Consider the following 12,606-nt stretch of genomic DNA (forward strand, 5'->3'; position numbering starts at 1 on the left):
ACCGCTGAAGCCATGCAGTGAACGTGTTGATTTTAACCAAGTGTGACATTGGTGGGAGGAACTACTGTAAATTCACACTTAGTAATAGACACTCCAAATAATCTTGTTTGCCAATTGCATTAAGATTATTTTTATTACCACACTAGCAGATATTGATAATTTTACTTAAGTAAAATGCACTTAATTTAGATCCCCCCCAGGAAATGAGACTAAATATCTTATATCATTTTCTTACACAAAATCCATCTTGATTTAAGAATTTTTAGATATTTGTACTTGAAATATGACAAAAAATACTCCATAAGAAAAACATTTTTGTAGCGTGAATGAATGTGTGAACTATTTAAACATCACTTGCACTTTAAAAAGGAGGAGGAGACCAAAGGAAACTCTGGGTTTACTGAAGGAAACCTGCTCCTGACCAGGTTAGGTTCACAAAGTAAGATACCATGGTAACTGACTCTGAGTAAGAGTTATCTCCCTTTTAGAAACAGGCTTGACTTAACCTGCTTTCTCGGGTTTGACCTACCTGTCATTCTGAAACAGAAAACCCAGAGTTTCTCTCATTTCAGGGTTAACATACTCAGAGTTCTCACTTAACCTCCTTTCTGATATGGGCCCCAGGTTTGCTGTGCTTGTTGGTGGGGCTGCAGAACTTGGCCAAAAATTGTTTGTTTATTATTTGTTAATTGATTATTTACAGCATCAGTATGACTAAAAAATAATAAATATACTACACAATACAAATATTAAAGGCAAAAATACTGTATGTATCAATGCAAATTTCATGAAGTAAACTTTCACTAAAGCCTTCCTTCCGGCGGAAAAAATAGTCCCTGACCATGAACAGCAGCAAAAGTTACATTATTACACCATTAGATGGCGGCAAAGACTGTCTTTATGAGTGTGTCAGTCAGTAGCGAATAGGGATGGGCGATACCACTTATTTTGTTTTCAATGCGATACCGATACTTTCAAGGCCAAAATTGCTGATATCGATACCGATACGATACCTCTAATCTGAATTTAAGTTATTAAATTATTAATAATTTAAGTCCTTAAATTATTTAATTACTATGAGTAAAATGGGTAATGGTACCCACTTAACATTACATTTGAAAGGTATTTTAACATTCAATACGCCTTAATTTCAATTTATTAGATTATATTTTTGTTTACACATGGTTAAAATATTTATTTGTAGTGGTATCCATGGAAATCTACAAATACTATAGGCTTAGCTGAACTATGGTCATGGTAGTAATGGTTCAGTTTCATAAGGGACTGCCAGTGACAGGCTGTTGCACCCATAAAATGCAAACTTTGTATTCTGACAGTGTAGTTACAGAACAGAACATCAACACGAACTTTTAATGTTAAATTTAAATAAATGTAATTGCAAAAAACTATGTAGGCTATTTCATTTTGTTTGTTGTGAAATAACTCAAACATAATTATTCTGTTTGCTGTTAGGCATTGTTCAGGGCTGCGTTTCCCAAAAGCATCAATGGTTTCTTACAATATTAAACGCATGCAGCCATTTGAATGTAGTGTCGGCAGTGAGCGAACACTTTCTGTGATTGATTGGTTCTGACTTGCAGCATTTGCGTGTGCTCAGATGAGCAGGAAAATAGTTCTACAACACAATTATTCGCTAACATTAAGTTATTTGTTATTTGTCCAATTTAATGCATATTGTATGCATTACATTTATTGTTAATTATACAAAATCAGTGGTAAAAAAACACACCTTAGAATTGATATTTTTATTTGAGTATCAATACTTTCAATACTCAACGTCAGTATCGATATATCGATACTTCATATCGATATGCCCATCCCTAGTAACGAATACTTTTACATTGAAAAGACTGAATTGTTGTGAACACGGAACAAGACATGCAACTGACAAATGCTTTGACTAGCGCTGTCAGTCATGGGAAAAGCCCTTAACTATTAAAATCTTAATAGATTTTAATCTAGATAGATTTTTTTATTATGAACATAGGACTGACCTAAATGAAAATTCTAAATCTGAATGCAGGTAATAAACTCACTCAATCGATCTCTTTCTCACAATACTCTTCAACATAATACAGTAAGCTTCAATGAACAATATCAACTGAGAACATACAGTTTACGTTGCTGCAGTAAGAGTGGTTGCTAAGGGTGTTGTGTACACAGAACATTTGGGTGAAGCGATCATAGCTGTGTTTTATTGCGAATAAAACACAGGACAGGAATTAACTGTTTTATAATAATTGTTATTATTATTATTATTATTATTATTATTACTACTAAATAAAATATAAAACACAATAAGAAATGTTACTGTAGTATTTCACTGTAAAATAAAATTGGATTATTAAAGAAAAATATAATAATAATAATAATAATAATATTGTACTGTACAATTGTAAAATGATAAAATATTAATATCATTAATATCATCTATCATTACAAGTATGAGAACATGTAAGCGACCCAGACTCAGTATACAGAGATTTTGTGTGTTTGTGTGGAGCAGTATTTAATGCAAACTGAGCCACTCTGAGACATTGAAAACACCGGTTCATAAATGAACATAGTGACACACTTCACACGCAGTGCTTATTTTTAATTAAATCACAGCCTTTGCCATTTGATAATCGCACTAAACCATATCATCGGCTTTCTATTAATCATGCAGCCCTACAAGTAAATTTGTAAGTTTGTCCTAGATACATTGCATTCCAAATTATTATGCAAGAGACAAATCAGTAAGATTTCTGTACAATAAACATTCAGATTTTAGTTTTTCTAAGGTAATGTTTGTTCGTTTATTTATCCATGTCTTTTTAGATAACTCGTATCAATCTCAGACAAAATAATTTGCCAGATCTATGGAAACCCTACTTAGAGGTTGTTCCACATTATTAAAGGGTTACTTCAGGATTTAGCATTAAGCTTTGTATTAGTAGAATACCACTAGTATTTTCTAATTAGCGTGCTTTCCCCCTTCATATCAGCCCGAGATGAGAGATTTATGCATTTTTATTCTGTAAAAAAGCCTCCGATGACGCAAAAATCGTCATTTTGCGTCATCGGAGGCTTTTTTGGCCAGAGGCTTAAAACTACAGCCAGTAATAGCAGGTAGTTCCGCATTTTTTCACCACGCCCATACATATGCGCGTTTGAGTATACTCACGGACATAGATCAGGCCAGGCTGTTCGTCCTCTGGGAAAGTGAATATAGATGGTATCGCGGTTGGTTCGTAGTCCTCGTGCTTGAAATGGAGACTACATATTCTGCGTTTTTTTTAGGTTTTCTATAACTGTGTCATCTCCAGACTTCGGGTGTTTGATGGCCCGCAGCCACTGTTTACATCACTCCAAATCTTTAACTTAATCGGAAAATGATGGAAACTTACTTGTCCTTTCCTGGTTTTGGGTGTACATCCAGGTACAAAGCAATTTAGCACCATTTCGCTGTAAATGTATGAACTAACTCACGATTTATTTGTTTGAATTTTCCTGAATGCCGCCTGTAACCGATAGGTGTGGTTTGGGCGTGGCATCGCAAGGGCAGCAAAACAAGTGCATTCTGGGAGTTGTTGTCTTTCATCCACATTAGTCAAAAATACATTTTCTGCCTTTTCTCAGTCTAGAAAGCTCCAAATTCAAAAATAATTTCACATTTCTACTACATAAATGACCAATTTTAAATACACATTCATCTTTCCAGGGGTGAAGTACCCCTTTAAGCAAGTCACAGTTCTCATGCAATATGGGGAGGAAGAAAGATCTTTTTTAAGAGGAAAAGCATGAAATGGTCCAATGTTGTGCAAAAGGCATGAAAACAATTAATATTGTGTGAAAATGAATGGAGATTATCAAATTATCATAAGATTTGTGAGTGATTCAGAACACAGCAGAACTCGGTCAGATAAAGGCTTATTGAGGAAAGTTCCTGTCAAAAAAAATAATTGTATTAAAAGGGCAGCTATAAAAAAAAGCCAGTGTTGAGCAGCAAACAGGTATTTGAAGCTGCTGGTGTCTCTGGAGTCTCAAGAAGCTCTCCATGCAGGCTGGCAGTTGTGTGTAAAGATGGATTTTAGCCACTCCAAACCAAACCTCACAAAGAGAAACATTTACAGTGGGTTTAGAAATGCATGAAGACTCATTTTTAAATAGTTTTATTCACTGACTAATGCTGTACTACAATGGATGGTCTAAACGGATGGATTTCTGGATGGTTGGTGAATGGCCACCACGCTCCAACAAGACTGTGACGTCAGCAAGGAGCTGGTGGGTGATGATTTGTGCTGGAATATTGGGAAGTGAGATGGAGGGTATTAAAATGACTTTTGCAGGATATGTGTTGAGTTCATAACTGGCCATTTTCAGCTTTGGTATAAAAAGGAGGATAGTGCATAGTATAATGCATTATTGTGCAATGCACTATGCACTATCCCATGCTGCAAAAAACACCACAGCAATAAATCTGTTTGAAAATGTATTTATACACCCACTGTAAATGTTTCTCTTTGTTAGGTTTGGTTTGTGGTGTCTAAAATGTATCTTTACGCACAACTGCCAGCCTGCATGGTGAGCTTCTCAAAACTCCAGAGGCACCAGCAGCTTCAAATACCTGTTTGCTGCTCAACACTGGCTTTTTTTATAGCTGCCCTTTTAATACAATACATTTTTTTGACAGGAACTTTCATTAATAAGCCTTTATCTGACCGAGTTCTGCTGTGCTCTAAATCACTCACAAATCTTATGATAATTCGATAATCTCCATTAAGTTTCACACAATATTAGTTGTTTTCATGCCTTTTGCACAACATTGCACCATTTCATGCTTTTCATCTTCAGAAAGATCTTTCTTCCTCCCATATTGCATGAGAACTGTGACTTGCTTAATAATGTGGAACAACCTCTAAGTAGGGTTTCCATAGATCTGGCAAATTATTTTGTCTGAGATTGATACCAGTTATCTAAAAAGACATGGATAAATAAACAAACAAACATTTTCTAAGAAAAACAAAAATCTGAATGTTTATTGTACAGAAATCTTACTGATTTGTCAATTGCATAATAATTTGGAACGTAGTGTAGGTTGAAATGTTTGCGTATTTTTGTTTGCTACAGTGACAAAGAAGCCCCGGATGGTTCTAAGGTTCCAGTTGTGTGTCTTGAGCGACTCAAGATCCTGGTATCACGACATCCACCACAGAACCATCAGAGCACAGATCTTACTTCGCTGACAGATTCTGGACTCAAACCTGAAGAAACTGTCTTGAGGGTCCTAGAAAGAGAGGTCACTTCTCAGGTATCACTTTAATGTTGATGAAATGTTTCTCTAGAAGGTTTATATCACCTCATAGTTTATAATAATAATTTTCATGTCCTTGAAGGGAACATTGGATAAGGAGTCAGTTCAGGCAGAGGACAGCGTGTCGCCCACAGATCAGCTATCACCAGAACATCTGCATAGTTGTGAATCATCTGGCTCCCTTGAGGTTTCTCAGCCTCCAGTGCAAGAATGTTGCAACATAAACCAAGAGTCTGGGGTACTAGCCATCTCCAATGATTCAGATCCTGTCTTACAAACTGAACCTGAAGCGATACTCTTCCCATCTGAACTCAGATCAGTTGCGGGCTCTGAATCCACAAGAGAGGCTGAACCGGGCTCAGATGGAGATTCGATGGTCGAATCAGAGCTCCTGCAGGAATCAGATCCGAGCGCTGAATCTGAACTGCAGGTCGAATCCGAATCGGATGTCATTTCAGAGCAACCACCAGAATCAGTGCTCTCAGCTTCTGAACAGGAATTTGAATCAGATCCAGATTCCACAGCCGAAGTGACTCTGAATATTGAACCTGAGTCTGAATCGGAGGCTGAGCGGCCGGTTCTCCCACGTGCCACCAGCTCTGAGAATGTATCAGAACCTGCTGTTGAGGATCAGCCTGCAGAGGAAAGACCCGAGATAGAGAACGAGGACTTCTGTGCGGTCTGTCTCATTGGAGGCGATCTTCTATGCTGTGATCGTTGCCCAAAGGTCTTTCACCTGTCATGCCATGTCCCCCCACTTCATAGCTTTCCTACGTAAGCCCTTATCCCTCCTACTTAACATATCTGCCTTTGTCTTTGCTTACCACTGAAACTAACCTTCACCATCATGGGCTTCCACAGAGGCGACTGGATTTGCACCCTGTGCAGGGATGTGGAGCAACCAGAGGTGGAATATGACTGTGAGAATGTCCAGATGTCCACAGACACGATGCCATATGGGCTGTCAGCGTGTGACCAGAGGGTAAGTGAAGGGGGTGTCGGGTCTCATCTGGCCTAGCTCTGATCAATCCTGTGACCTGATCTGAGAGTCTAAATCCAAAAAAAGTTCCTCCCTCGGGAAATTTACAGTCTGTCTAACAAAAGTGAAATATCTCTGTTGATGGATGACTGTCGTTTGATCACAGAAATGCGAGAAGTTGACGCTGCTGATCCTCAGCAACATTCTCAGTGCTCCGTTCCATGAGCCTGTCAGCCCTCTGGTAATTTTAAAATGAATATCTCATGATTTTATATTTGTAGATGATACTTTTATGACTTTAAATCTGTTCATTTTTTATCTTTATCTATTTGTAGGCCCGTCATTATTATCAGATCATCAAGAAACCCATGGATTTGTCTGTCATTCGGAACAGGCTCAGCAGAAACAGCCACACACACTATCGTTCCCCTCAGGAGTTTGTGGCTGATGTCCTGCTCATGTTCAAAAACTGTGCCAAGTTCAATTACGTGAGTGAAATGCATTATTTTTTTAATCTACTTCCTCCTAGCCATTAGTGTTGAATATTTAATTTCATAACTGATTCACATTCAAACCACGTGCTGATGTAATGATTATGCATCACTTTTTTAATATCCCGTTTAATTTAGTTGAAATTAAATTCTTAATAGATTAAGCAAAAAAAAAGCTACACCCATTTGAGTTAATTTTGTGTATTTGCATTGTATAATAAATTAAGTTCTGAACGAAAGTTCTGGAGGAGCCTGTTCATCTAATCCTGTCCATCAAATCACACAAATTTATAAGTGGCTACTTACAGTGCCACAATCTGGCATTCTCCAAATCCATCTTTATTTCTTCTACATACTTTACCAAAACTTTACCAAAAGTATGTGGTCATTTAATGACACCAGTTACAAACAGGTGCATAAAAACAAACTGTAATGGACGGTTGTCCCAATCCATTTACCTACAGTAGTGGCCAAAAGTGATGTCCAGAGGGAATAAAAAAAAAAGTACACAGTAAAATACTGTTTTCCATTGAAACAGTAATATACCATAAAAACAATGCTTTCTGGGTAATATTTGTTGTTTTAAGAAAAGATGCCAATTGGCTACTTTTTCTCGAAAAGGACAAATAATATTACCCAGAATGCATTGTAATACACTGAAGTAATATACTGTAAAAACAATTCATTCTGGGTAATATTTGTTACTTTCGAGAAAGTATCCTATAGGTTACTCTCTCGAAAATGACAATATTACCCAGAATGCATTGTTTTACGGTATATTACCGTTTCAATAGAAAACGGTATTTTACTGTGTAAATTTGTTTAGGTTTTTTTACAGTTATTTTTTTAGTGTACATTTGTAACATATTTCATTAGATTACCCAAGTTTTTTATCTTAATCTAAATACTTTAGAATACTAATAAGTATGTAACACAAAAACAAGGTATTTCATGTTTTTATCTCACAATCCTGACTTTTTTCTCAGAATTGTGGGATATAAAGTTGCAGTTGCGAGTTATAAAGTCAGAATTGTGAGACGAACATGTGCAATTACCTTGTTTCTGTGTTACATATTAGTATTCCAGAGTATTCTAAAGTATTTAGATTAAGTTACAAAACTTGGGTAATCTAACGAAACAAGTCACAAATGTATTTGGTAATCTGTAAAAAGTAACCTACCTAGCCCTGTACATAACACGCTTAGAAAATCATAAAAAAAAACAATTTAACTTTAAACAATTTTTAATAGTATTCAAATAAAGCATGTACATGTTTTTTTCTTTGTCCACACATCATTTATATATAAATATCATTATATATATATATATATATATATATATATATATATATATATAAATATATAATGATATTTTATATATACAATATTTTTAATAAAAAATATTATTTATTAAATGTATGTAGTTTAAATGCTACATTTAAACTGTAAAAAAAAATAAAAATTTGTGCAAAACAAACCTGATTATTAAATTATTAAATATGTATAGGAGAGGAGTATACTCAGACATATGGTTGTCTCTATATCTTAACTTCAAGCTGTTTCTCTCTCCAGCCGGATTCAGAGGTGGCTCAGGCAGGCCACAGTCTTCAGTCCTTTTTTACCTCCAAACTGTGTGAGGTGTTTCCAGATCTGACCTGTCCTGTCGAGGAGGAGGAGGACTCCGACGTTGAGGATTACGAGGAGCTGGAACGTGCCATGGTGACTGGATTTCCTTGGCCTGAGAGAAAAGAGCAGAGCCACAGGAAGAGGAAGAGGAGGCACTCCCTAAACTGGAGGAGAAATCACTATTAGTTGTGCCTCTATATACATGTACAGAGACATTTGATCCACTCTGAGCTCTGAGTTTTCCATCCTGGCTGGATTGCTGTTTTTTAAGGATTCATGTTGAAATACAGTATATGTTTTTTCTGAGGACTATAATCTCACACATTATAACCAGTCCATGTATTATGCTGTTATCTGTAGCTGTGGGTAGGTGTTGATATAAGCCTATATCTCCAGACTTTGCCTAAGGTCTTGCACTAGTATTTATTCTAATGCTTACACTTATATTAAATTGTACAATCAATTTGATAGCTGACTGGTTGCTGGCAACTGCTATTTAGTAAAGATAGATATGCAACATTAATTGGAAATATTATATAATATGTTTGTTCTAAATTTCATTCTCCTTTAAATCCAAATATCCCTTGTAATGAGGTACTTTTCCCAGCTGTTTTACTGTGATGATTTTAATGACCCATAGAGGGAGCACTTCATATAGCCTGTGGCAACACATTAGTTCATATTGGACTTTTTTGGTGGCTGGAGGAGGTGCGTAATATGACTGAATCCCACGACCCCTTTCTAGAATAAAATGGGGATTTATTAGGCTGATGTTGCTACATTACTGTGATGTTTTAAATTGATCTTTCAAATGTTTATTGACTAATAAGACAGAAATATCTAATCTTTTCAGAGGCGGGTGGAACACTTTTTAGTCCAGCATGTTCCTCCATGTGGTTCACAAACAGGTTTGATATTCATATGTCTTCTGAATTTTGTAATACTGGTCTTTACTTGCTGAAATTGCTGTGCAGATCATGTTAAATCCTCTTTTAATGCTCTTTTAATCATTAGCTGGATTGTAATTAGTCTGAAATATATACTGTATGGTGTAAATATGCAATTAAGACCCTCTTGTTTCTTTCTGCTACACAAACATACAATCATTGCTTCTCCCTAATGATTTTAAAATCAGACTGGAAATGAACCTAATTTAAATATACAGTCAGTTATCAATGAAATGTTGCTGATTGGACCGTCAAGACTTTGTCAAATTTAAAGCAAAGCATTACATATTGGTGAGTCACTAAAGAAATCAGTGTTTTCTAAAGGCCTTTGTTGCATTATCATAAATTGCCTGCCAGAAGTAGGCTCATTTTATCACAAATTACTCATGCAAATAATTGCTTTTCTAAAAACAACTGTAACTTCTAGCTTTGATTGAAATGTACAAAATAAGAGATTAAAACTACATCTGGAGATTTTCAAAATAATATAAATAACATTGCTGTGTCAACAGAACCTTTCCTACTGCACCATTCATTTTCTCATGACATGTACAATTTAAAGCTGCAGTTCGTACATTTTTTGTGTCAAAAATGATCCAAAATCAATTTTTAAGCAAATACATAACCAGCCAGTGTTCAAAACTATCTCCTTACCTTAGCCCGATTCACAATGGTAAGCTTGTAATAATGTTTTATAATAAAATCGGTACTGGTGGGTTTTCGCCAGAAATTCGAGCATGCAGCCGTTCGTCTTTGCGTCATTACATCACGTCTGTTTACGTAAAGAAGGAGTCCCAGCTAGTAGGCTATATGGCATGTGAGGATACTGCTGGTAGCGGATCATTTATAGCCTTTTCTCACAGCAGCTGCAATAATTAAACTTTTATCATTTTGATGGTGGATTGTAATCCAGAAAGGTCCAGATGACAATCATCAGTGACAACTGCAGATTCACCCGTAGTCAAAAGCAAAAGACTTCAGACTGTGGAGTGGCTACAGAAATTAAAATCTACAGGTAACGGTAATACACACGTATTCACACAATGCAGATGTTTTTAACATTAACAATTTGAGAACAAAGTAACAATAATAATAATAATTTGCACGCTTTGACGTGATCCGAGCTAAGCGATCGTTACATTTAATCACCATTGGCAGTGCGATTTATTGTAATGCTTTTTTCTCAGTTGTTCAGAACAAAAGTGGCAGACATGTTACTTGTTCAGATGACATTTTCTGGTGAAAATTCTTATTTTGGTCATACTTCCAAGACATAGAATCTGTGATTCCGTAGTACACTATCCACACCCGTGCAGAAAATATTAGATTCATCCGCACTGAGGAGCCGTGCTGATGCACAACCCACATAAAGATGATAATTCCGCAAATAACTGCAATTGCAGGTTTCAAACAAAGAGGCAAAACTTATGGACTGCAGCTTTAAAGGTCTGCTGAAGTGTCTTGGAACACACAGCATTATTCAGTGTGTTGATGTAATTTCAACTGAAACAGAAAGACAGCAATATATCGAACAGCCCTGCCCCTTGTTTTAAATAGACAATAGCGTTTCGTTTATATCAGAGCCGTTAAACTCAGTAAAAACTCTGTTTCCTTTTAATATCTAACCGTTTATCATCCTAATCTCATCTATATCACTTTAAAATATAGCATTCTGTACAGAATTTAAATGAGTTCGATACCTTTCGTGATCTGAGCCGACTCGCGGATATGATCTGCTCTGTGCTCTCGTGTCTCTGGGCCAGAGCAGACTGTGCTTGCGCTGCGGCAGTTTTACTAACGTGAAAACGGACTTCATTCACATCAATGGAAAGCATATTTACACTGAATCGTTCCCTATTCTTATAAAGTATATATAGTGCACTATGTGCCATTCACCATGTAGAAACTAGTAAATATGAGAGCAATATATCTCCTAAATACGAATTTTGTCATAGTTTTGGAACACACCAGCTTATTCATAACATTAAGGCTAACATATTCATACTAAAAGCTAAAAAACTTAAATTTTGATTTCAGGGGGACTTTAAGGAAACATTTAGACATGCAACCTTTAAACGCTAAATGAACATAGGCCTACAAAGTTTTCCATTATTAGGAAAAACTTTCCAGTATTATTGATTTTTATAAGAGTTGGATGGGTTTAGAAGACTCATACATGTCTAAAACATTGGATATCATAAAATAACCATAGATTTTTTTTTTATGCAAACGGTCCATTTAGGGGCTCGAACAGCCCTGACACACTTATGACTCAGCCTGGCAAGTGGTACACAAACACTAGGCCTCATTTGCAAACAGGTCTTCTCCAACTACATCATTCTAATTCAATTGTACTTGCAGGGAACTGATTAAAACATCGTGTCAAATTTTAAAGCACGTCTTGTGAAAATATAGCTAAATGCATAGGAGTCACAAAACTGCAGTGTTGGTGTTGGCCTGAGCGGCGTGTGTGACTCATTGATGTTCTTTGTGTCAGTATGTGAGGGTTTTTTCCCATAGAACAGAAACTCACTAGAACTCCCTGAGATTCTAGAGGTTGTATTGTTGCATGTGGAGTTCTGAAAGATTAATAAAATCTGGCCATCCACCACCACAGAGGCTTTAAGCCAAGAAGAGGGCCCTGGATAATTTCATTACAAGTGAAAAACATTCAGATGACATCTCCGCCGACCAAGCTAAATCAATATGAGGTTTTTCCACTTTGTGTTTGAAATGTGAAAGCAAAATGCATATGTCTTATGCACCAAGGTAAGAGGACATTGTTTTTGTTCAGTATTTGCATATATATAACTTGTTGGTTTTTTAAAGACAGCCGTAATCCAATTTATAGTCATTTTCTGTAGCGATATCTTCACATAACACAATTGAAATAAAATAAAAAGTTTATAAAAATAGCTTTTTTATGCTAATAAAGCATCAAATAATTCAGAGAATTGCATGTAAGAGTTTACAGAAATACTAAATGCAGGTGAGTCATTTGTTTCTTGCTGTAATCTCACAGACCCTCATATCTTCCTCTATCCATTCCTTCAGTTAAAGAGATATTAAGGGAGCGCTGATGCCATCTAAGGGTGATCATCTTTCTTCAGAGATATCTGATTTTTATTTTTTTTCCTTTATAAATTGAGTTTTCCTGAAAAGGTACTGTAATTCTTAACCCCAGCAGACACTTCCTGGCTCATCTTAACTGACAGCTTCCTGATGACACTTAAATCAGATCAGTTCC

At 36.1% G+C, this 12,606-nt stretch overlaps 1 protein-coding gene across 5 annotated transcripts in view; it reads left to right on the plus strand.

Annotated features, from left to right (window-relative positions):
* Positions 1 to 9,807, plus strand: part of trim66 (tripartite motif containing 66) — a 28,842-nt gene extending 19,035 nt beyond the window's left edge. For all 5 annotated transcript variants that reach the window (XM_067399605.1, XM_067399603.1, XM_067399600.1 and 2 more), the window contains 6 exons: positions 5,134 to 5,314; positions 5,400 to 6,091; positions 6,179 to 6,299; positions 6,463 to 6,537; positions 6,632 to 6,784; positions 8,359 to 9,807. In XM_067399605.1, coding sequence (XP_067255706.1) covers positions 5,134 to 5,314; positions 5,400 to 6,091; positions 6,179 to 6,299; positions 6,463 to 6,537; positions 6,632 to 6,784; positions 8,359 to 8,598 — 1,462 coding nt within the window. In that variant the 3' untranslated portion in view covers positions 8,599 to 9,807. The remainder of the gene's footprint in view (positions 1 to 5,133; positions 5,315 to 5,399; positions 6,092 to 6,178; positions 6,300 to 6,462; positions 6,538 to 6,631; positions 6,785 to 8,358) is intronic.
* The last annotated feature ends 2,799 nt before the right edge of the window (positions 9,808 to 12,606 follow it).

The sequence above is a fragment of the Chanodichthys erythropterus genome, chromosome 11, assembly GCF_024489055.1.
Source record: "Chanodichthys erythropterus isolate Z2021 chromosome 11, ASM2448905v1, whole genome shotgun sequence".
NCBI lineage: Eukaryota > Metazoa > Chordata > Actinopteri > Cypriniformes > Xenocyprididae > Chanodichthys > Chanodichthys erythropterus.